At 34.6% G+C, this 26069-nt stretch overlaps 1 protein-coding gene across 2 annotated transcripts; it reads right to left on the bottom strand.

Moving 5' to 3' along the window:
* Positions 1 to 348: 348 nt before the first annotated feature.
* Positions 349 to 26069, bottom strand: LOC140044644 (DNA excision repair protein ERCC-6-like). Of its 2 annotated transcripts, XM_072089245.1 has the most exons (21): positions 26025 to 26069; positions 21540 to 21627; positions 20845 to 20902; positions 19781 to 19956; positions 15350 to 15540; positions 14676 to 14801; positions 13762 to 13927; positions 11502 to 11627; positions 9331 to 9423; positions 8915 to 9069; positions 8685 to 8799; positions 8169 to 8278; positions 7617 to 7824; positions 7096 to 7258; positions 6425 to 6763; positions 5842 to 5942; positions 5174 to 5408; positions 3799 to 3893; positions 1680 to 2820; positions 1070 to 1292; positions 349 to 655 (listed from the first exon to the last, which is right to left on the bottom strand). In XM_072089245.1, the coding sequence occupies exons 2-21, from the start codon at positions 21582 to 21584 to the stop codon at positions 511 to 513; spliced, it is 4011 nt and encodes a 1336-aa protein (XP_071945346.1). In that variant the 5' UTR covers positions 21585 to 21627; positions 26025 to 26069; the 3' UTR covers positions 349 to 510. The 2 variants fall into 2 exon arrangements, with proteins under 2 accessions (XP_071945346.1, XP_071945347.1); XM_072089246.1 differs by lacking the exon at positions 26025 to 26069 and having other exon boundaries at positions 21483 to 21571.

The raw sequence follows: 26069 nt of genomic DNA, 5'->3' as shown, positions 1-26069 counted from the left end.
GACCAAACTAAGTCAATAGAAAAGAGTTAAAAAAAGAGCTCTACGAATCATATATGGCATTAACTATGTATCCTACAAGTCTCCTCTTAAATTGTCAGACCTTCCATCGCTAGTTAACAGAAGAGTCCAACTCTTACTGAAATTTGGTAAAGGAATAATAAAGTCCGATACATTTAGAAGCATTCTTCCCCCGTTTGTGACATTAGCAGAACCCTGAGGTCTGGGCGTAATCCTGTTTGGTCGTACTGAGAGATTTAGATCTTCACCAGTCCCTTTCTTCGTCCGACTCATTAATGATGATGTTTCAACGAATATTGAATAGGCTGGCACTATTTAACTTACCGGTGGACAAATTTTAATGCATATTTTTTGTAACTGAGAACTACAGTATATAATACTATTAATATAGCACTCCACTAAACATGAAATGATTTAATCTACAAAAACCATGATAATTTATAAAATGTAATAAATATTATACAAGACTACAGTGAGCGAGTTTCATCTTGTTTACAGTTGGTTTTGCTTTGCTTTTCTTAAAGTATCTATTAGTTTTAAGACGTGCTTCCGCAGAGCCTTATCTTGGTCATTTATATCTAATGCTTTTAAATAACATTTCAAGGCTCTACTGCTTTTTCCTGCTTTTTCTTGATTTCTAAAAGATACAAATTAAAACAAATATTAGTAAATATGACACTACCAGGGGTGCAATAGATGGAGGGTAGTTATTACTACCCCACCTTTCTTTTATAAACATTACAACTGTAGATGAGCAGTTAATAGTCCTTAAGCTCTGTCTACACTATTAAACTTTATGCAATGTGATGTGCCCATATATGGACATGATGATGTCTTATCACTACCATATTTGGGTACATCACACTTTCACATAAAGCGCTTTAAGCTTGTTTTTAAGGCGTATGTTGTGCGACTGTTTAAGCCAGGAAAACAAATTATAAAGCCATGACTTGAACACAGAACTAGAGTATCGTTAAGCGTGCATTAACCACCAAGCTACAGTACCACTCCAGTAAATAGTATGACAATTGTGATTTTTTAAATTGTTTACCTGCCCTCTTTGACCAATTGCAAGTACATAGGGTCAAATTCCTCATCTTCACTTTCTTCATCTTCATTTTCTTCACCTTCACTTTCTTCATCTTCACTTTCTTCTTCTTCACTTTCTTCATCTCTTTCTTCTTCGCTCGAGACGGAATCATTTTTTGACTTCTCATTTTTGGATTTATCATTTTTTGACTCATCATTTTCAATTTCCTCACAACTTGATAATTCTACATTTTCAAAAAATGGAAAAAAAAATACATTAAAGGCAAATCTACCATTACTCATAATAGTCAATTATGTAATTAATCAATACAAATATGGCTTATTGTTTTAAATATTTTTTTAATCAAATTGTGTTTATATTTCTTATATTTGTTATTATACAGGTCATGGGCCAAATTATTTATGGATGCTTTCAGTTTTGGTTTTATTCTTAAGCTGTCTACACTATCAAAAAAATGTGATGTGCCCAATATATGGACATGATGATGTCATAACACTACCATATTTGGGTATATCACTACCATATTTGGGCACATCACATTTTTGGTCACATAGTTTGATATTGTAGACATAGCTTTAAATACTGTATAAAGTAAATTAAATTTAAATACCTTCTTCATCTTCCTCCTCATCATCAATAAAATCATCCATGCTGTTTTCTTCTTCATCTCCTGAAATAGATTCATTGGCTGTTTGCTCTTCAATTTCAGTTTCATCCATTTCTTTCTCCTCTTTCTCTAAATCTATGTTTTCATCTTCAATGTTTTCATCAACTACATTCTGATCTACTCTTTCAGTTTCTTCTAAATCTGTGTCACTTCTCTCTTCTACTTCCTCGTCTCTTTTGTCACTTAAGTCTTCCATTTCTGATAAATCACTCTCTTCTTTCTTGGTAGCAACATCCTTTTCGGTTTCCATTAAACTTTCATCACAAGTTTCGATTGTCGTTTCCAATTGATCAGACATATCTCCGTGATTATTTTGCGAATCAACTTGTTCTGGTGACTTCTGTTCTGGTGAGTTATGCTCTTGTGAGGACGTGCTTTCGTTTAACCCTTTTGGAAGAGTATGTGTTTCCGGTTCAGAAACTTTTATGTTCTGGTATGAATCCTCCATATCATCAAAACTCTCATTAACTTTCATATCATCTTGGAATGCAGAATTGCTATCAACTGTTGTGTTGGCATTATCTTCCTCATCACTGTCGTCAACAAGATACTTAAGAGGAGCAGCTGGACTGTTATGAGTAGACGACGCGGATATCATTAATGCTGGAGATCTTTGCAGATTCTGAATAGAAGCTTTACTTTTAAAATTCTCAATAGAAGAGTTGTCATTGACATCATCGTGTTTAAATTTCTCCATTTCCTTGAGGGAAGAATTGTCTTCAAGATTCTCCATGTCAGAGTTTTCAATGGAAGTTTTACTTTCATTATTTTCCAGATGGAAGTTTTGGAGAGAAGCATTTCCTTTAATGCTCTCCACATGGGAGTCCTGAAAGGAATCATTACTAATATTCTCCTTATCAGAGTTTTGTATAGAAGCATTGGCTTCTTCTTGGTCATCTGTCAGATCGATGTATTCCATCTCTGGTGATGCCTGTACCTTCAATCCGTCCTTGTAAGATGACTGAAAATTAGGCGACTCGGTTTGATGGTTTGAACTTCCAGTAGAAATATACGAGTCGTCGGTAAGGTCAATGACTTCATCGACATCAATCATTTCTTGTGTGCTATTCTGACCTTTGTGATCCTGCAATACAAACCAAGAATCAGTTGTTTGTGCAAGAACGAAAGTTAAAAAATCAGATTAACGATAAACTATACAATTGGTCAATCATTATCATATGATTTATTAAGTACTGTTTTATTATTAATTATTACTACTTTTAAAATGTTTTAGTCTCAACGATTATAGACAACATCCACCAAGATGTGGAATGTCATCCATTTACCCCTTTCACACCAAAAGCAAAACTCCGGAGACACCCCGGAGTTGACGCCCCGCTGTTTGGTGTGAAAGGTAAAATCAAGCAACTCCGGAGTTTAAAATTGCGGGGTTGAACAGCTGAACATTCTCCGGAGAGCGAACTGCGGGGACACCCCGGTGTTTTGGTGTGAAAGGTACCAACATCAAACTCCGGAGTGTTTCGGGTCAAAAGGTTATCCTCGCAATCAATTAGTTATTTAGTTTTATTTTAAAACACTATAAATATTTGTAAAAAATATATAGCGGATCTAGAAAATAATAAGTAGTATAAATAAAACATTATATTACTTCTGAGACTTTTGAAAGTAATTATTAAATTTAAAATATTATTAATTAAAATGATTCTAATGATCGTCGCTATGTAAACAAACAAAATAGAGGGCGACATTTACAATTTTATTTTATAAACCCCGGTGTTGCTAGGTTGGTGTGAAAGGGGTATCTCCGGAGTTTCTCAACGTTTTGAATGGTCATAAACCCCGGGGTGTCTCCGGAGACACTCCGGAGTTTTGGTGTGAAAGGGGTATAAGATGAGTAGTAGTAATTAGTACAGTCTTGTTTATTTTTTATTAATTTACTTTCTATGGACCAGAAATAAAAGATTAAATGAATGAATAAATGAATTACTTTTATCTTTCAATATATAAACAGGCACAGAACAATTATTCTAAACCGCCCGGTCTATATATATATACAGTCATAAATACAGTATAATAAATGGAATATCTTGTATCACAATACCGTTAGAGTAAGGCTTTCCATTGTTTTGTTTAAATCTTCATCTGAAATCTCCTTTGCATCAAAGTTGACATTTACCATGTCAATATTGTTACTATCTGCAAAAGAAAACAATTGAACAGTGAAATATAACAAGTTATACACTAAAACCACTTGTTTTGGACAGCTCTATTCAGGTGACACCCCTACAAAAGGGACTTTTTCCAATGAAATTAACAAGAGTTTCTATGATCAACCCAAATGTTGGGTCCCTTAATAGGGATCATCATTAATACTCCCACCATCAGCGGGCCTAATGCAATTTACTACAATTCATATTCGCGGGGCAATATTATTCAATATTACATAGCCTATGTAAATACGCGAACGTGATTGGTTGAAACTGCATCACATGACTACCGCTGCGAGGATCGTAAATCGTATATATCCTCGAGAACGATGATATTGACTGTGTAATTTTCGCGTAATAATTGTGTCCCCTGTCATTAATCATATAAATTCTCGAGTACGATGATATTGACTGTGTAATTTTCGTGTGCAACACTCGAGTTTGCCGATAAATAAACAAAAGTCATCTACTGATCTTGAACTTGCGATGCAATTGTCACTCTATCACAAGACAACGTTTCAACCGCTGCGCCACGAAACTTGCTTGAAGTAATTGATCTTCTAAACTATTTAAGCTATGCATATATAGCGCCCTCATTTGTTATTAGTACGCGCTGAACATCCGGTGATTCGGCTCCTCGAGATCGAGAAGAAGACGAATTGTTTATTCGGTCTACCTGATTATAATATTATTATTAATAGGCTTATTGATGGAAATTCTCCTGTTAATTTAAACGACCTAGGCCTAAGTGAATATTTTATTGCCAAGGAATCATTAATTAGTAATTATCTGTATATTATTCTTCGCAAGGTCAGGTGTCTAGGCAGGCTTGTTTAAATACAATACAAATACTATAGGAGGCCTAGCCTAGCTTCACCCAACCCAGCAGACTTGTTCTTGGCTATATAATATAACAGATATTGCCTTTTATATCGGTTAAATATAAGATTTGACATCCCCGAGGGAATGATATTAAGTTCGAGGGAATATATATTTCCCGAAGCGCCAACCTCTAAGCAGTCAATATCTGTATAATATCAGACAGTTCCAAATTTCTGTTTAATTGTATAGTGTTGATTAATGGAGATGATAATTTTAATGTTAAATGTTGTTATATTATTTATCAAATTTTTATAAATTGTCATGATTGTTGTAATTCAGGGTTTTTTTTAACTGCAAGAACAATTGAAATAAATAAACCTTGATTATTATTATTTATCATTATCCTCCTTCTAAAAATCATTCACCTGTTCAATGTGTATAACTTACATGGAAGGTTTACGGGTACAGTAGTCGTTGGTGGTGCTCTAGCCTTAGGAGGAGGTGGCTCAGGAACATCCTTCCCTTGCATTCTGGACAATTGATTCATCAGAGAGAATCGGTCACGGTATTGACCAGTAGAGAGTTGGTTTTCTTGACCGTCGTCGTTTTGACCAGAATAATGTTCTTTGATTTGTTGCGTTAGTTGACACTCACTGGCCACTAAGGTTTGAGCTCTTTGGACCTACAAAAATTCAAATAGAAATTATTGACATTCATATTATCATAATATATAGTAGAACCCCATTAAAGGGACATTTTTAAGACAAAGTGTTTCCTTATTAGGTGTCTCTTGAATAGGATTGGCAGTATTTTTAGTTTTACATTCTTTTAAACAGAATAAAAGTTTAAGTTTAAGTCACTACACATATTGCCTCTTGTTTGTTTCACAAGAAAGTGTCCTCTTAATAGGTGTCTCCTGAATAGGATTGGCAATATTTTAAAAAACTATAATACCCTTCGTTCATTTCACAAGACAGTGTCCCCTTAATAGAGGTTTTACTATGTTTTTGAACTCATTTGGTAGCATTCACATATATCTTTATTGTCAAAGATAAAATAATAATAATTACATTGCTTAACTTATTTGAAAAAAAAAAAGACCATGTTTTACTCACTGTTTCATGTATATATGTGTTTTCATTTTCATGTGATTCAGCCGATTCTTGAGCCGCCTCTTGTGAAAACATCAAGTCATGGTCACTTAAGCCAAAAATACCTAAAAAACACAAGTTTTAGTTGGTGAGTTGGCTATACACCAAACTAATGTTGGAAAATAGTAATTTAAATGTATTTTTTATTCTCGCATTTATTTGATGCTATTTTGCCAATTGAATATGATAAACAATAAAACCAGATATTAATCTTGAAATGCAATTTCAATAAATATTGAGCACTATAATAAACCATATATTGCTACTGCATTTAAATCCAATAATGGTACTCTTGATAAGATGATGCTGTGCAATATGAGCTTGTGTATTTTTAACAACATTTTTTAAGATTCTCTATGAATTTTATTGCTGTGCTATTTGTTTCGAGCACTAGTTTATTTTAACATATTTTAGATTGTTGTGCTTCTTGTATTTTTTGTTTTCTTTTTTAACATATTTTATGAATCTTTGTTTACCAGAACCAAATGAATTAACCAGGCTAAATAACAAAAAAATAAAAAAAATAAAATAAAAATAAAGTTCCTACCAAGTGAGTACAAATAAGCAATGTGGTCATCCAGGTCAGGGTCAGTAACTCTATGTCCAGTGTGGAGTTCCTCCAGTTGTTGTTGAGTAGTGGACACCTTAGGATCATCCAGTACAAAGAGCTCATGTAGCTCTTGTCTTGTAAAGTATCTGTAAGGGTTCTTGGTGTCACCAGTAGTCTGACGTGTTATCGAATCTTTGAAAACTTGTCGTCGGTATATCTTTTCCTCGACACTTCCGCAGGTTATAAGACGATAAATTACGACGGAGCGAGTCTGACCAATACGATAGACTCGATCTACGGCTTGGTTATCAGTCGCCGGGTTCCAGTGCGGATCAACTATACATTTTGGGTTAAAAAAAAACAGAATAAGACAAAAACAAGTGACGGAACTAGGTCATCACAAATTGAAAGCACTCCCAAGTGCCATACTTGTCTATACATCCAACAGCAAGTAACTTGCCAATTACAGGATGGATTAATTATTTTATAATTCATCATGCTTATAAACTAAGTCTCATTTGAGGCTTAGGGAGTGGAGTTGAAGGAGTCACTAGTTACAACCCTGGCACTAGGTAAGGATAAAACCCTGGACCTTGGGATTGGAAGGCAAGCACGATAACTACCAAGCTACAGCTGCACTACTATATAACTACATTTTTTAAACTTACAAACAACCACTCTGTCAGCAGCTGTCAGTGTCAAGCCCACACCTCCAACTTGTGTCGTAAGAAGGAACACAGAGTACACATCGTTTTCTTGAAAAGATTTGATAAGCTTTTCACGTTCTTCTAGTTTCCTTATTGTACCATCAAGACGTAGAAATTTTATATCCTAAAGTTAATAAAAATATGGATGAGGCTATCTGCACAGTTAACTGTGCACATAATATAATGTTTTCTATAGGCACAGTTGACCATGCGTCAAATTTGTTTCCTATCTGCTGCATCTATTGTCATTTATCTGTGAACTATGCACATGGTCAACCATGCCGATAGAAAACAAGGTTTTAGATGCACTGTCAATCATGCCAATAGCAAATATTAAATGACATGCACTGTTGACCATGCCGATAGTCATAAAACTGTATTTTTCAATATCATAAATATTTGTTTATCCCATTAGAGGGCAAAAACAGTTAAAATGTGTGTAAAAATACAAGAAATAAAGATTCATTGTTTAAAGGCCTTACTCTACTCCACAATAATTTTTGTATAATATCCAACATTTTACGCGACTGACTAAACACCAATGTTCTGTGACCTTCACTGCAGAGTTTCTCCAAGAGGCCCATAAGAAACTGGAGTTTACCAGACTCTTCTAGAAGCACATTGTCAGGGATATGATTGGCAAAGTTGGCAGCGCATTCCTTCTGCCGGGACTCATCTACTTCCAAGAATCTGGTCGTAAGAGAAAAAACAAATTTTTAAAGACTTTTAAACGCAAAACAAGCTATTTTTGTCAACTAAACCAATTTTGCTAAGCCTTAAATATCATACTGTAAACTTTGAAACTGGGCTTCTTTTCGAAAAGAGCTCTCTTGAAAAGAAACCAGATCTTGAAAAGAAGGCCCCTCATTAGTTTGCAAAAGTAGTCTTGAAAGGCAGCCAATGTTTTAGGACTCTTGGGTGGGTTTCTTTTTAAGGTTTTACAATACACACATGCAATACTGCATGACAGCATGTTATGTCAAATGTGTCCCAGTTTGTGAATATCAACATAAGCAATTTTACAGTAAACATACTCTTCCAGTCCCAGCTGTTGGCAAGCCATAGTGGACAATAGTCGAGGGTGATCACAAATCTTCTTCAAAATTGTCAATTCAACCAAAGGAGATCTTGTGGTCATCAATAACTGAAAAGAACAACGCAAATTAAAATTTAGTTTTTCTTCAACAAATCATCAATAACTACAGTAACATAGAATTTTGAAAGTTCAGTTCCCATACAGCCATTAAGTAGCTGTATTCACCAATCACACTTAAGTGAGATATTTCCCTTAAATGTTAAGATTTTCACTTACAGTAACTTAATAAATATTTAAGTATTTCCCATAAATTGTATTCACTTAGATAGGAGATTTGTTTTATGATAAGGGTACGTGTTTCCCTTAGCCCAAGTGCGAATGGTGAATATGGCCAGATGGATGTCAATAGAATGGTTGGTCATGGTGACAATAAACCTTTATCTACTGTATATCATTACTGCTGGATCAGTTGTCAAGAGTTTAGTAGCTTTCAAGCTAAAGGATTGAACCTTACCTCTTTGACACGATCTAGACTAACAAATTCTTGATAAATTTGGATTTGTGTCTGTGACAAATGCATCCACACTATGAGATCATTTTTGCGGGTTAATGTTGGCATCTCTGCACCTCTGAGAAGAGAACATTTAACATGGTTATTCAATTTAACATTTATAATTTCTACAGCATGGTTGACATTCAACTAGATGTTATGTATTCAATATGAATGAATTAAACAGCTACTACCTTTCTGGTTTATCCGTGTCATCATTTTTAAGTGCTTGCTTTTTAACATCTGCTTTGGTTCTACGAAGAAAGTGCGGCGCTATCAGTCTTCGTAAACTTTCTGCCATTTCATTACCAAGAAGCTTTTCGCTTGCAGTACCACATTTTTCTCTTGCCTAATATTAAAATATATATTATCAAAATATAAATTAGATATATGTATATAAATGGAGTTAAGTTAAGTTTGACTTATATTAACTAAAGCTTTGTCTACACTATAAAACTTTGTGGCAACAAATTTGATGTGCTCATATATGGACACGATGATGTCATATCACTACCATATTTGGGCACATCATACTTTTTTTGTCACATAAAGTTTGATAGTGTAGACAGAGCTTTAGAAATATATCATACAGAAATTATCATACACTTACCCTTGTGATTGGGTTTTCATACATTGAACAAAATGTCTGTCTAGTGCCAAGCAGTGTTCCTTGACAGACAAAGTCAAAAAGTGACCATAGCTCCTATGAAAATAATAAATTATTATGAAATAATCGTATAGAGAATTAATACATGAAAAATAAATTTGTAAAATATCAGAAATATTCTATGTTATTCATAATATAAGTAGTTCTTTGATAGTAAACCAATAAAACTTACGTTGGCAAGACAGTTTCGTCTAGCTGTCAGCTTGACTTCTTCAGTTGCTATGATGCGTTATGGCGCCGATTGGTCTCCTTTCCAGCCACTAGATGATTTTGTTGTGTAGCCTAGGGGACCAGTCGTCGTCAGAAGCTGATCGTAAATGTGAGATAGTTGGTGCGCGCCTTCGTCTCTATTCATCTTTGTATTTTTATTTTGCTTTCTTATGCTGATGCTTTCTTTAATTTTACGTTTAAGCCAAACTTGTTCTTTGTGTAGTACCTCTATCTTATCCCAGTTAGGTATGTGGTTGTGTGTGGTCATATGGTCCGTGATTGCTGATTTATGTAAAATGGAGGACGAAACTTTCCGTGATGCACGCGTCTGCATGTTCTGTGTGTTTTCCTCAACATCTTTCTTGTGCTCTTTAATTCTGGTTTTGAGTGCCCTACCCGTTTCCCCAATGTACACCATCTCACAGTTGGTGCACCCCACTTTGTAGACGACACCACAGGAATCCTCTTTGCATGCTTTATCTTTCGGTCGGACGATTAAGTTTTTAATTTTGTTAGATGGTTTAAAGTATGTTCGTATGTTATATTTTTTAAATGTTCTCTTGATTTTCTCTGACAGGCCTTGAATATATGGGATGGATATCGACCCTCTTATATCTTCTGTTTCGGGTTGTTTGTCCGTTTTTTGTTTTTCTAGGTTACGTTGTACCTTTCTAATCGTCCATGTAGGGTAGTTGCATTGTTTAAGTGAAGTATGTATCATCTCAGTTTCGTTCTGTTTGTCTGGATTATTTGTGATTATCGTGTTACATCTGTGTAGAAGTGTGCGGATAACGGATAACTTGTGTTGTAGAGGATGATGTGAGTTAAAGTCCAAGTATTGATTTGTGTGGGTGGCTTTCCTAAAAACTTTAGTGTTGATGTTGCCTTCCCCATCAACTAAAATTAGCATATCCATATGTCAGAGAAAATCAAGAGAACATTTAAAAAATATAACATACGAACATACTTTAAACCATCTAACAAAATTAAAAACTTAATCGTCCGACCGAAAGATAAAGCATGCAAAGAGGATTCCTGTGGTGTCGTCTACAAAGTGGGGTGCACCAACTGTGAGATGGTGTACATTGGGGAAACGGGTAGGGCACTCAAAACCAGAATTAAAGAGCACAAGAAAGATGTTGAGGAAAACACACAGAACATGCAGACGCGTGCATCACGGAAAGTTTCGTCCTCCATTTTACATAAATCAGCAATCACGGACCATATGACCACACACAACCACATACCTAACTGGGATAAGATAGAGGTACTACACAAAGAACAAGTTTGGCTTAAACGTAAAATTAAAGAAAGCATCAGCATAAGAAAGCAAAATAAAAATACAAAGATGAATAGAGACGAAGGCGCGCACCAACTATCTCACATTTACGATCAGCTTCTGACGACGACTGGTCCCCTAGGCTACACAACAAAATCATCTAGTGGCTGGAAAGGAGACCAATCGGCGCCATAACGCATCATAGCAACTGAAGAAGTCAAGCTGACAGCTAGACGAAACTGTCTTGCCAACGTAAGTTTTATTGGTTTACTATCAAAGAACTACTTATATTATTATACGAATCGAAACCAGAAGAAATGTTTTCATTATGTTATTCATGTTGAAAGATGACTACAGTATTTTTATTATGAGTAATTTTTTATATTTGTTTGTTTTTTATTTGTTTCTCATTCATCAAATACAATACAGTATTACAAATATATATACATATATATACAAATTACAGGATGAGAGCAAGAGGATAACCCTATAAGCTCTGGTGGGAAAAGAGAGACTCAAGGAATCTTTCGAAAATAGTTATCCAAGATTTTTGATTGACTTTCAGTTTCTGCTGTTAACCAGTTTATTAAGAAACATCCAAACGTTATGCGACACTTAGGCCTACCTTTAAATTGTTCTGTACTGGTGTACCAGAGAGGATGAAGCGATGCTGGGCAGCGATAGCATGAACTGCTTTTGTGGTTTTTGTAGGATTCTTAATCTTGTGTCCCTCGTCTAGTATCACATAGTCCTGAAACAAAACATTGAAACCATTTAAGGATTTTCTTCATTGTTTATTTCATGCGCATCCAACTGCGAGCAACTCGCCAATTACAGGATGAATAAACTATTTTATCTCTTATACCCCTTTTACACTATCACTGTAACAGCGGTGTAACCCCGCAGTCGTTAAACGCCGGTGTTGTGGTTTTTATTGACTGGTGTAAATGGGAAAATCCAACCACCCTGGTGTGCTCTCCCCGGGGTGAAACAAAGCTGAATGTTTTCCGGTGTACCTTCTCCGGTGTAGTCGAATCTACACCGGGGCACGAAGTGTAAACGGTTTTTGTGGTTCAACACCGAGCTGTTAAAGGTTTTTGACGTAAAAATGTAACATTTTGTCACAGAAATACAATATATTATGCAAACAAAATAGGTTTTTTGCTTAAAATACACCCTTTTTGCTTAAAATAATAATTGTACGATATATTGTGCTGTTCGTTATTTTATTATTTATTTATATTTAAAGGCAAAAACAAATTTGTGATCTTTTTTCTGCTTAAAAATATTAAAATTGTTCGTGTACATTCTACCTTACCAGAAAGCCTAAAATAATGTAATATTGGTGTAACTCTACCCTGGCCGATTCTATGTAGGCCTAATTATTGAAAAAGGGAAAAATATATATAATACTGACGTCTTTAGGAACTGAAAAAGTAGGCCTACCATATAATAATTTTCCTTCATTGATACATTGTATGCTAATTAACAAATACATTTTTTATTTTAAATACTTACCATACCTACCCTATTTTTACGCCAACCTAACAATTTAAGGCCTATTTGTACGTACAGTCTACAAGGCGGAAATGCAGTCATTTTAAAAAGAAAAATAATTGTTAGGCCCTAATTTTTAAAATAATAAATGATAATCTTAATAGCCACAAAGAAAATATAACACTGACTACATTCAAAATTAAATATATTGTGTGTAAATTCGGATTATTATGTTTTTATATGAGATTTGTCGATATGTTCCAGTATTTTAACATTTAAACCATTAGTCAGTTAAGTTCCACGTGTGCGCTTGCAATAGTGATTTGATTGACAGCACCGGGGTGATCGATGTAGTGTAAATGGGCGCAACTCGAGTTCATCTCGCAGTTTTTTTGGCTAGTGTAAATGGAAATTGCCTCCGAGTTCAACTCGTGTTCCTCTCTCAGTCGATAGTGTAAAAAGGGTACTATTTGAGGCTTACTGTAGGAAGTGAAGTTGAAAAAGTTACAGTTACAACCCTAGCACTAGGTCAGGATTGACCCTGGAATTTGAAGGCAAGCATGTTTAACCACCAAGCTACAGCTCCACTACGATTTTTACTATTTTCAGTACAGGACTAATTCTTAGCTTTTAAAGGAAATATCTCATGTTAGTGAATACTGGCACCGATTTGATAATATTGTATTAGTAACTGTAATTATTATGTGTATATGCATGGAGGATTTCCTCCATGGTATATGTATTAAATGCACTAAATCAATAACTTGTCTTTTAGTAGACGAATGTAAACAATAACATGCTAAATAAAATCAATTCATACACTAAATGACCAGAGTTTTTCAAATTTAACTTTGTGATCAATATTATGAATGATGAACATTCAATATTTCTCTATTCAGAACAAACCCATTAGTGGATATGAAATCACTTATTGATGACAGCTTGTGTACTACTGTAAGGTAAGGTAATAAGGTTCAACATTCATTTTGTAAGTACACATGCCCAACATTATAATTATAAATAAAGTATTGCAAAATCATACTTCAACAGTACTTTTATATGGATACTGTAATAAAGTAATATTTCTTTAAATGCCTGTTTATACTACAGAATATAATGGACAATGATTAATAATAATAATAATTAATTACTGTATAAAAAAGAAATTGGTTTTCATCCTACAACTTCAGGATAACCATTTATACCATCTTCGATGATTCTGATATTTTCAAAAATCCATTGACATCGTACAATTTTTGACATCACTTGATCTTGTCGTACTTATCAGCCTACCAATTTTTTTTCCCCATGTTCCCTTTTTTGTATTGTAATATACTAAAATATTTAATGTGTTAAAAAAAGCATAAACTATATATAATGTATTTTACCCAGGTAAATGAATAGCCATCTTTTGTTTTCAGGTTATCACAATTTGTCACCACCAGTCCATAGCTAATGAGTAGGACACCGCCACGTCGCTGAACCTTCTCAAGCACCCTCTGTCGTTGACGTTTGCTATCCGTATGAAATGATTCAACTCTAATTCCAGGTGCCCTGTACGACAATTAAGTGTTTAATATTCCTTGATACAAAAATACAGGAAGGGTTGCCTTTCATTTCACTAATCACGCAGTTCAATGCAAAAGATGTAGGAGACAAGAAGAAGAAATTGTACTGGTACTACTGCAGATATATGGCCGACTTCTGTCGTAAACGACAATGTCAATTAGTCTTGCATTCATCTGAATGATAACTAAGACAGGACTGTTTAAAGCACCTTTGGCTGGTTCTAACATTGACCAAGGGCTTAACCGGTCCAGTGCCCACCATAACCAGAGGAGAGGCATACTAGATGTAGGGGCTGCCATAAGAGTCAGCTGATTTCAAATGACCCCAGATTCATATGCAGCACCCGGTATTCCCAGATAGGGTAATTAAATAATAAACCTTAAACAATCGAGTCTGAGCTTTCTTATACAAAGTTACGGTCGAAAGATAGGGAACAGCGAGATAACAAAATATTCTAACAATATTTTGTTTACTTATCCAGTTTATGCAATTGAATAGCAAGGTATTTTTTGGATGATCATACACAGTGACTGCCTTTTAAGGAAAATTCAATATCATTACAGTAAAAAAAAAAAATATATATATATGCAGTATTAACGGTACTGGAATAAATTTTGACATGATCCTGTAATACAATTTTTAGAGGATTCAGTTTTTATATAATTCTAATTTAATTGTTTACATTAAATTAAATAAATACTTTTTAAAAACCAATCCTTTATTTTAAACTTACCATTTTTCAAACTCTCTCTCCCAGTTAATAATCAGTGCAACTGGCAGAATAATCATGACAGACTTGACCTCATCGGCGTCAAAGAGTCCACTTAAAAATGAAACCACTTGAATGGTCTTACCAAGTCTGTAGATAAAGATAAAGCACTGTTTACACTATCAAACTAGTTTGACAAAAAAGTGTAATCCACCCAAATATGGTAGTGATGTGCCTAAATATGGTAGTGATGACATCATCATATCATATGGGCACATCACATTTTTTGTGGCATAAAGTTTGATAGTGTAGACAGATGAAATTGTCTCTCATTTGTAATTTTGATTATAGGATTTATAACAACCCTACTAAAACCCCTCCATTTTGGAAAACTTTCAATAGCCCTACATCAAAAGTGAGATTTCACGGAACCATTCACAAGGTGCATAAATTCACTCATGACTAAAGGGTCTTTCACACCTGTTCTGGCTTCTGGCAAATCAAACGTAAACGTTTTGTTTTCATGCGGCTACGCGCATATCAATTAGCATGTGTGGGGCATTGTGAAACGAAACATTGGCGTTCAACAAGTGTTACGTTAAGTTGATGGATCAAACAGCTCTAACAGCAAGAGCAAAAAAATGTTTCAATATTATCGTTGGATCATCAAAAAGGGAAAATCTTATTTATAAAATTACCCCATATCGTCACCCAAAATTCCTCCCTTGTTTTTCCTGTGGAGACGCCAAAACCATAGTACCCCTTCCTTCTGGTGAGGATACAACTTTAAATACAGATCTCTATGCAGATAAAAACCCTTCCCAACATGCATCATTGTATCGTCTTCTTCCTCCTCCTCTGAACTTTGACCGTACTCTTTAATAAATGCCTAGTAAAATGAATAAATTTGATTAAACAAAACAATTAAGAAACAGTATTCAATTGACAATAATCAACATGTATTGGGTTATTTATTTGTAGCAAATTGTGTACCGTACAGCAATTATTATTTTATTATAGATATCGTAATTAGGGTTGAAATTACATTCTTTGTTATGTCGTCTATTAATAATAATGTAATTTTTATATTTCACAATTTAATGAATTTATTTACACTGCTAAGCAACAAAATGATTTGAAGAGATTGACATTAACAATTATCAGATTATTATGCTGTACATCCAGTTACAAAATTCTTTGTAATGTCACGTACATAATAAAAAAAAAGTCGCAATAAAAAAGTCGCAATAAAAAAGCGTTTACTATATATTGATTCAGTTTTACAATTTCACATTTATATTATAAATACCGGTAATAAAAAAACGAATTGTAAAAATAACAATAAAGTCATTTTAATATGAATCTCCAAAGGTTATTTTAGTTCAATTTATATTTATATTGTAAGAAATTATCTGCAAAAAAAAATCTATAAAAAATACTAAAAACAACCTGAAAAAAGGGTTTTTTTCAAAACAATATTTGAATTACTAAGGATTATTTTGGTTTTCTTTTCTGTAACTATAAAAAACTTTAAATTTCTATTTGTTTTTTCGTTTGAGCATGGCCTTATTGAAAAACAAGTTGCTCAGCTGCAAGTGTCGTGTATAAATAAAGTTATTTAATATTATTTATCCAAAAGTGTTATCTTTTCCTGTGACTACTATTAACTCATCTTGCTTATGATATTATTACCTTTATTTATTTATTTATTCAATTTCCAGGTACACAAACAGAAAGAAACCAACATTATACAAACAAGTGTGAATGGAGTACTCTGAGGATTGCCAACAGTGCAAGCACTATCAAAGTGGCCCTCCAATACTCCAAACCACATTATACAAACAAGTGTGAATGGAGTACTCTGAGGATTGCCAACAGTGCAAGCACTATCAAAGTGGCCTTCCAATACTCCAAACCACATTATACAAACAAGTGTGAATGGAGTACTCTGAGGATTGCCAACAGTGCAAGCACTATCAAAGTGGCCTTCCAATACTCCAAACCACATTATACAAACAAGTGTGGATGGAGTACTCTGAGGATTGCCAACAGTGCAAGCACTATCAAAGTGGCCTTCCAATACTCCAAACCACATTATACAAACAAGTGTGGATGGAGTACTCCGAGGATTGCCAACAGTGCAAGCACTATCAAAGTGGCCTTCCAATACTCCAAACCACATTATACAAACAAGTGTGGATGGAGTACTCTGAGGATTGCCAACAGTGCAAGCACTATCAAAGTGGCCCTCCAATACTCCAAACCACATTATACAAACAAGTGTGGATGGAGTACTCCGAGGATTGCCAACAGTGCAAGCACTATCAAAGTGGCTCTCCAATACTCCAAACCACATTATACAAACAAGTGTGAATGGAGTACTCCGAGGATTGCCAACAGTGCTGTGCAAGCACTATCAAAGTGGCCCTCCAATACTCCAAACCACATAAATACAAACAAGTGTGGATGGAGTACTCCGAGGATTGCCAACAGTGCAAGCACTATCAAAGTGGCCCTCCAATACTCCAAACCACATTATACAAACAAGTGTGAATGGAGTACTCCGAGGATTGCCAACAGTGCAAGCACTATCAAAGTGGCCCTCCAATACTCCAAACCACATTATACAAACAAGTGTGGATGGAGTACTCCGAGGATTGCCAACAGTGCAAGCACTATCAAAGTGGCCCTCCAATACTCCAAACCACATTATACAAACAAGTGTGAATGGAGTACCCTGAGGATTGCCAACAGTTCAAGCACTATCAAAGTGGCCCTCCAATACTCCAAACCACATAAATAGAAAACACACATATAATATATAATATACAAATATAAATCCAAAGGCAAATTACTGAAAAAAATGAATGCTGTGGGTATCAGTGGCTGGATCTCAATGGAGATACAAAAACAAAAAAAGCGAAAAGCTAAATCAAAACGATAAAGTAAACAGCCAGAAAAGTTAGCAGAGCTTTCGGGCAACACCAGCCCTTCATCAGTGTAATATAAATATAATATATAATGAAAAGCATGAATTGAAGATAAAAAATGTGGATCTAAAGTTATGTTGACATGGAGGTGAAACGAGTCTCCTCGGTAAAGGACTATAAGCTTCGCTCGCAAACCTACGCCCCCCCCCCCCCCCTATTTCAAAATCCTGGATCCGCCCCTGTAGTTCATCATTTGAGACGAGTAGGGAGGTTACCTTGGTGAACTGGTTCACAAAATAGTCCCTGTATCAGGGGGAATGCCACCTATCTGATAGGACAATGATTCATTTACTATAGGTAATCCTTGGCCTCATGTGCCTAAAGACATACAATTAAAAAAATAAATATACATACTGTCTACGCTCGCGCTAAGGTCAAATTTTCGTTTGCCAAAATGGCGAAAGGTTTTGAAAAACATTAGCCAAATTGAAAATCCTTTAGCCAAATTTAAAAAACCATAAAAATTCGCAAAAATGTTTATTAAATAAATAATGCATGTATTTGTTTGTTATTTTACTTCTTTTACATTTATATTATTATTAGGTATCCCAATGAAGCTGATTTTCGTTACCGCGATTTTAACACGTTCGTGAAATTTCAAAAAGTGACGTGTCTTTGAAGTTAAAAATATACTATTTCTTATGTACCCATGAGAATAAAAATTATATGCCTGGAAAGATCTTGTTTAAGGGATTATTTTTATATATTTTTAATCTATGTTTATTAAATATTTTAATAGAAAACGCGAGTTAAAAATGAGGTACAAAAGCCGGCGAGCCGAAATCTGCGCGCTAAAAATAACTTTGGAAAACACCTACCCATTTTCGCACCCGATCGCATGAGGTCCATAATAGGTGGTGGAGTAATTTTTGTTGCATGTTATCAGGCTTTAAATACTTTTTATTTTGATATGTAAATCGGTTATTATTATTATGTACATCCGCCTCATATGTCAATTTTAACGATAAAAATTCAATTTTTGAGTCTTTCTCATTATCAAAATCTGGCTAATTTAGTATTGAATTAAAGCTAATTTATATTTCTGTTTGATAAACCACATCGTTTTATTTGACTTTGCGTGGACCTGGTGCGAAGAAGCCAACAAGACCAACCACTGAAAAAAATAATCCCTACCATAAATATCAGTGTTTACCATTTTCCTTACGGGGGATTCAGTTCTCCGCTTATTACTAAATTACCGTCGCCCAGGCAATGTGCATGGTATGCATGTATTAGCGCGTTAATTAATGATTGGATAACCCCCGCAGTGGACTGTTCCATTTTCTGAACTAGTCTTCGCCGCACACGAGGCATGTCGAAAAATGTCGCCTCTCATCATGGAATATTTGCTTCGAAACGTCAATTTTACCGATTTATTAAATTATTTAATAAGTGGAATATTTATCAATCTATTATATAAAACAAGTACGTTAGGAAGAAATGTACCGCAGAAATTTAAGAAGCTTTGAATTTGCTATGCAGCGGCCGTAACCCATTCTATGTAGGCGGCCGAAACGCGCTTTGGCCAGGGTTGCCGTTGTAGTATACGTTGTTTCTTAGCTATTCAATTTAAAGCGCAACTTTCGGTTAGATAATCGGGAAATAAATTAAACATGTTAACATTATACTATTGAGGTAATTACTTTGTTAAATTTAAAATTCCCCTTTTTAAATAACAGAACAGCCTCGTTTACGGAAGTATTCGTCCACATTTCTTCTTGAAGTTCATTTTCTACGTCGAAGAATAGGGACTTCCCCTTTTATTCGCTCACCATCACGTCGACAACGACCGGCCACGAACCAATCACATTAACTGTGTGTCATTAAAACGTCATCGAGGCACGCTCTGCGCATGTTTAAACAGAACTAAAAAAAATGAACACGGCGATTGTGACGTCGTCACATAAAATGCTGTGGTGGTAAAAAGTGTACCCAAGTCAGAAAGTACTGAAGTGTGGCGAATTCTTGCTCCCATAAGAAGTCACGCCGACCAGGCTAGGCCTAGGCTTGGAAATGTATTTTCGCCAATTTGGCGAACGAGGCAATAATTATTTTCGCCAAATGGAGACTCCAGTCGCCATTGGCGAGCGGTTAGCGCGAGCGTAGACTGTATTATATATTATATAATATATTACTAACCTCCAACTTTCTTATTTTCGTAAGAACCTTGTCGTTTCTATCTATCTTTAATACTTGTTGAAGGGTATCTAATGCCTGCCTAGGATGTCCTTCCGCAGCCTGTCTTTTCGCCTTTGACATTAGTTTCTTGTAAGTATTTTCAGTGTCATCATTCAATTGTTTCGCATTTGTCAGATCTGTTTCAAAATAAGATAAATGCTAAATACTGTATACAGTTCTGGTCTCCTTACTATAACAAAGACAAAGAAATCTTGGAGAAGGTGCAGAGAAGAGCTACAAAGATGGTCAAGTCAATAAGTGATCTACCATATGAAAAAAGGTTAGAATATCTTGATCTTCAACCATTAGAGACAAGAAGACTACGAGGAGATTTGATTGAAGCTTTCAAAATTTTGAAAGGCTTTGAGGATATTGACCAAAAAGATTTATTTAAATTGTCTCACAACATCAGAACCAGGGGACACAGCTTAAAACTATATCATCCAAAACTTAGAGGAAATCTTATGTGCAGGGTCAACTTTTTTACCATCAGAGTCATACATCACTGGAATTCTCTGCCTGAATATGTAATACAAGCCTCTTCAGTGAACATCTTTAAGTCTAGACTTGACAACTATTTTCGGCTAGAAATGGAATCTAATAGGCACTAGCCTAAACTATTTCCATCAAACATTAAGTGTAAGTGTAAGTGAGCACAGGTAGTGAAATGAACACATAGGTTCCATTAAGCCCAGTGTGTCAGTGTTAACATAATCACCAGGAAAATAAACTGTACTGTAGTCTGTAGAGTACAGTAGTCTGCTAACTTTAAATTGATGCGGAGAGTCCATAAAATGTCACCAATTCAAATGGGGTTTCATATTTTGAATAAGTCATTCTAATCATCAAAAACTGAACCAGAAGATCTAGTAAAACTCTTTAAATTCAGTGGCGGATGCAGGGCCAAAACATGGGGAAATGTAGGGCTGACTGAGCTCATTTTAGTTTGATTGTTGTATCTTTTGCATAATTTGCGAAAAATTTACCAATATGGGCACGTCACATAAACCCAGATTTAAACACACCTTTTAGTGGTTCCATGTGCGTCAGCGACAACTTGCCAGTTTCCTCAATTATATCCATCTATAAATTAAAATAAGAAAAAAAAATTACAAAACAGTTGATCTTTTAAGAACATTTTACAGATTTTTTTTTATCATACAACCCTCCCCGTCGTACAGTCGGGAATGTTATTTTTGTTTTTTACGCTCGGCTGGTCACAAGTGTTTGTCACCTAGCCTACCTAGAGCCTAGAGGCCTAGCTAGCCCTCTAGCTAGTAGGCCTACTATGCAACAAGCATGGCTTTTTTTCTACTTAACTAAAATCATCTATTTAGTATTATAATATTAATTGAGTTAGAGAGAAGGCCTATCCTATATTTCAGTTAGTTCATCCATCCATGATGAGCCTACCTACATTCACCTAAAAAAAAGACTTGCCGCGCCTACTACTACTAGGCTAGGCCTACACCTAGCCTACATACTACAGTACAGTATCCACCTAACTAGCCTAGGCCCTAGCCTAGAGACTAGAGTTTAGGCGGGAGTAGAGTGAGGCCTAGCTGTTTCTTCAAAATCAAGAGTACTACAGTACAGTACTATTAGAATATCTCTTTAACTCCTTTAGTATATGGGGATATAGGATAGTTCAACATTTCTCTACCTTTTAAATTGTTTCAGTAAAGAAATCGAAAAACTTGTACAGTACGGTGTACCTTACCACAATTATTTTATTTTCAGCAATCCGTTTCAAATTTCCCACCATGATAAACACCGCCCTCTTAAGTGTTTAATTTTATTGAGCAAAACTGTAAATAAATTACAAACCACGATTAACTTTCATAATAATACAGTATTAACAAGAACATAAATAATAAAATAATAATAAATAATATAAAAGATTATAAATTTAATAATATCCTCAATAATAGCCTAATAAAATTTCTTTAAACAATAAGATATTAATAATGTTGATAATAATAATAATAAATATACTTATATAGGCCTATAACTCCATCAAAAGTTAAGTGTTGTACTTTTTTCACTATTGTATAATTCATTTCCTTTTCTTTTTCTTTAAACTTATGAACGCACCGTCATAAAACGTGTGCCGCTGTTCTAAAAGCGTCTGTTCAATAAAGTTATTAAAACCAACACTATCTTTCCTGATATTCTTTTATTTGGCAAAATCACCACCTCAAAACGGTATTAGTTTTTCAAATTGAATCTTGTCGTTTATATTAGTTATAGTTCATGTTTTTAATAATTTATTACATCACAGAAGGATGCTACTAATAATATTATTGGAGGAATTAACCTATAGAAAACCATGTCATTCGACATTGTATATAATCGATTATAAAGATACGATATTGATTTTTGCCCAGGATATTTCCTGTGCAATTAACTTTGTGCTCCTACCAATTGCTTTTCACTAAGATACCATCACGTGAATAGGAAATTATAAATGTAACCATACAATCCCGCAGACTACCATATTCCTTTAATTACATTAACTCCGCCAAATTTAACGTACTGCGACGCATGTAATTTAAGTTATTTACATATTAAAGAATAACCAATAAATTGTTTTGAATGATTGTCATCTGATAGGTGAATACACATTAAAGATTAGCTTAGTTGTCAAATGTGAAGTGGCGAGAAGAATCATTACTTGACTGTAGGCCTACGACGATACTAATTACGGTTGTCCAATGTGAAGTGGCGATAAGAATCCGCATTACTTGACACTTACTGTGTACGACGATACTAATTACGGGTTACGTCACAAGGAACATTTCACGAATACCGTACTATAGTTTAAAAAGTGATTTTTGAGGTAAGTTGTTTGATACCAGAATACCTGTTGGGTAAAAACGTGTCTAATAAAACCATCATCTTAGGTTCAATACATCTACAGTTTCCTACAATATTATGTTTAAATTTAGATCACTTTAGTGCAGATGGTAAGCTTTTCAATTCCACTCTAAACTACGCTATCAAACTTTATGTTTAAAAAAATGTGATGTGCCCATATATGGACATGTCATATCACAACCATATTTGAGCATATCACTAGGCCTACAGTTGCGTCAAACTAGTTTGATAGTATAGACAGAGCAGAAAATATGAGATATACTTTACTCTTAAATCGCATGAAAACTTAAAAATAATCAACTGAGACCAAAATACATTTTAAAATAAGTTTTGTAATTTCCATTATTTGAACAAACAGGTATTGGTTTTAAACTTAAATCGTTGAAAACTTAAAAAAATATAGTAACAAAAATGAGACCAAAAAAAAACATTTTGAAACTGTTTTTATTGTGTAATTTCCATTATTTGAGCAACAAAGATATTCTAAACAAATTTATCTTTGCGCGACTGCGGTAGATACGGTAAACATTCTTATCACGACTCCTGTAAGGACAACGCGCAACGCAAGCGAGTTGACTAATAAGCCACTGTTCGAATAATCCATCGCTTGTGATTGGTCAAATCACTTTGCTTAAGCTTAAAGCTTAAAAGCTTGCTTCCCACTAGCGACGCAACGTAACGCAACCTACGCCCTTTCAAATGTGTTTGTCCCTCCGCCTGCGTCAATGTGGCGCCGTGTCAGTCCCACTTGTGATTACGCAATACAGCACTTTGCGTATGTAGGCCTACGTCGCTGTGCGTTGCGTTCTAGTGGGAACCAAGCTTAAGCCGCAAGGCAAGCGAATTGGCTATTCACAGGCGACTGTTAGTACTCCATCGCTTTTGATTGGTAAATTTGCTTGCGTTGCGGCTTACTTCCTTGGGTTGCGAAGCAAGTTTTTAAGATCTTATTTTACATCATAAACGGTTTTCTTGCAACTTTTTTTGCGGGGTTTAGGGGGGGGGGGGGTCACAGTCTGACGAGGCCTGGCTAAATATCGTATAGGATGCTTGGCCGAGGTATCCGAAATTGTTAGCATGAATTGCGTAAATTAAAATATTTTAAATTAATAATAGTATTAATAAGCGTACTGGTCAGTCTACCTGCACTTCTAACATCTGTGTATATTTGCATCTTATAACAAATGAGTATACCAGTATAGCTGTAATATTTCCGACTGCGTTGCTGTATACAATAAATCGATGTTTATTATTGTACGAAACGTTAGTCACTTTAACGCGTTGATGAAATATTCAGGTAACTTGTTTTTCAATTTCATATTTTATTTAATATTTTTCTGACTTGTATGACTCTCCTCCCACATGACTGAACTACTTTTCATTGTATTTATATGCAATTTAATGTATTAAACTTGTTTAACATTATGTTATATGCATTGTGTATGTCATTGTATGTTACAATATTTTAGATATAAATTGAGATACCTACAAATTCTTTGAAATGTAATTTAATTTATTCTAGGCTTTACTATGCGTTGAATTAGATAAAATGTATCTTAACGTTTGTAATTCTGAGGATTTAAAAGTGCATATATAATAAAATAGTTATGTAGTGCCTCCCATTAGAACAGGATTTTTGTTTGTACATAATGGCAGTAAAATAAGGAGTAACGCTAAACAAAATTGTCATAATGAGTGTATAATAAAGTGTAAATAAAAAACCCATGGCATGGATATAATATTTTCAAAGCGGAATAATTTAATACATTATTAACTCTTTCCAAAAATGTAACTCATTTTGTTGTTTTAGGTACCTAAAGGTACTTTGATGATTTAAACAACTTTGATTTTTAAAAAACAGCAACATTTAAGCCTGTAGGGTTTAAAAGAAGGCCATAGTTTGTCCAAGTTCCATTTTCAAGGAAACCAGCAGCAAAGTGCTAAAGCGTGGTTCTCACTAGCGACGCAAGGACGTAACGCAACGCAAGTGAACTAACCAATCACAAGCGATGGCTTATTCGCTTGCGATTGCTAACTGTCTATAACTTCGCTTGTCATTGGTTAAAACGTTGCGTTCTAGTGGGAACCAAGCTTAACTAAACATGAATGAACTCGAACATACATTATTTTGTCATACATGGATCAAACATAAATATTTAAAATTGTGGAACAACTAGGAAATAGGCCTACCTAATTGAAGTATAATATGAGATATCTAGAAAGTCGCATATTATTATTATTTGTGATGATTATTACAAAATTAACGGGGTATCATAGCCTGAATATACAGTGAAATGACGCTGATTGTATACTAATAATTATAAGTAACAATCGGCGATTATGCGTACAACTGTTCTCGAAAATACAAACTGGAATTAACATTTCGTTTTTTTGTGATTTAGATTTGCAATATGAACGATCTATCAGACAGGGAAAAGCGTCTCATTTCTTACCGCTCGACTTGGCTGTTTGACCAAGATAGAGGAGGCATCGATAATCCGTAAGTAATATTCTAATTACTATTTATAATTAAAGTAAATTGCACATTGCTTTCGCAATCTTGTTTGATTACGTTTTTATTTACAAAAGATTTTCTCACACCGACGTTCCTTTTATTGATATTACCACTCGAGGAAAGCATTATACATGCATGTCTTCTTTGTTGTCTGTCTGTCTGTCTGTCTGACTGACTTGATTGCCTATTTCTTGATGGTTTCAATTTCTTCAATAATTTAAATATCGATAAGGCAGCCGCTTATGTTATAAACGATGATGATAATGATGATTAAGATGATGATTATATTATGACTAGCATTAGTACCCGTCTTCGACGGGTATGAGCCCCGTTGATTTTTCAACAGCAGCGAGCAAACTTGTCAAACATATGCAAAATTATAATATATGCAGACGTCTCATTTTATATATGCTTTAAATCCATTGATACAAAAAGAATCGAAATTAAGTTTAACATTACATACGTCTGGTAGGCTAAATGATTTTTATAAGTATTCAATGTATGCGGTCAGTAAAAATTATTCTAAAAAATTAAATACAGAACATTTTACACTATATTTTAAATTGTTTTAAAAGTTTTGAGTAGGCCTACCATCCGTAATCTGAAGTTCAAAAGGCAAGTCTACTGTTATTTACGAATTCGAAAGTATTGCTAGAACATTTTTAATTTTGAAAATGGCGGTGCGTCTGTAGATATATAATATTACTATTATTTAAATATATGATTACAACAAAATGTTTCCTTACAGTAGTAACCGTTTTTTTACGGAAATAAACAAAACAAATAAGATATAAAATGTGACGCTTTACGTACCTTTACTGTATACATGTACATGTAATTAGGAAGCTTATGGAAGAA

The sequence above is a fragment of the Antedon mediterranea genome, chromosome 3 (assembly GCF_964355755.1).
Source record: "Antedon mediterranea chromosome 3, ecAntMedi1.1, whole genome shotgun sequence".
Lineage (NCBI taxonomy): Eukaryota > Metazoa > Echinodermata > Crinoidea > Comatulida > Antedonidae > Antedon > Antedon mediterranea.
This window is presented reverse-complemented; position numbering and strand designations above follow the sequence as displayed.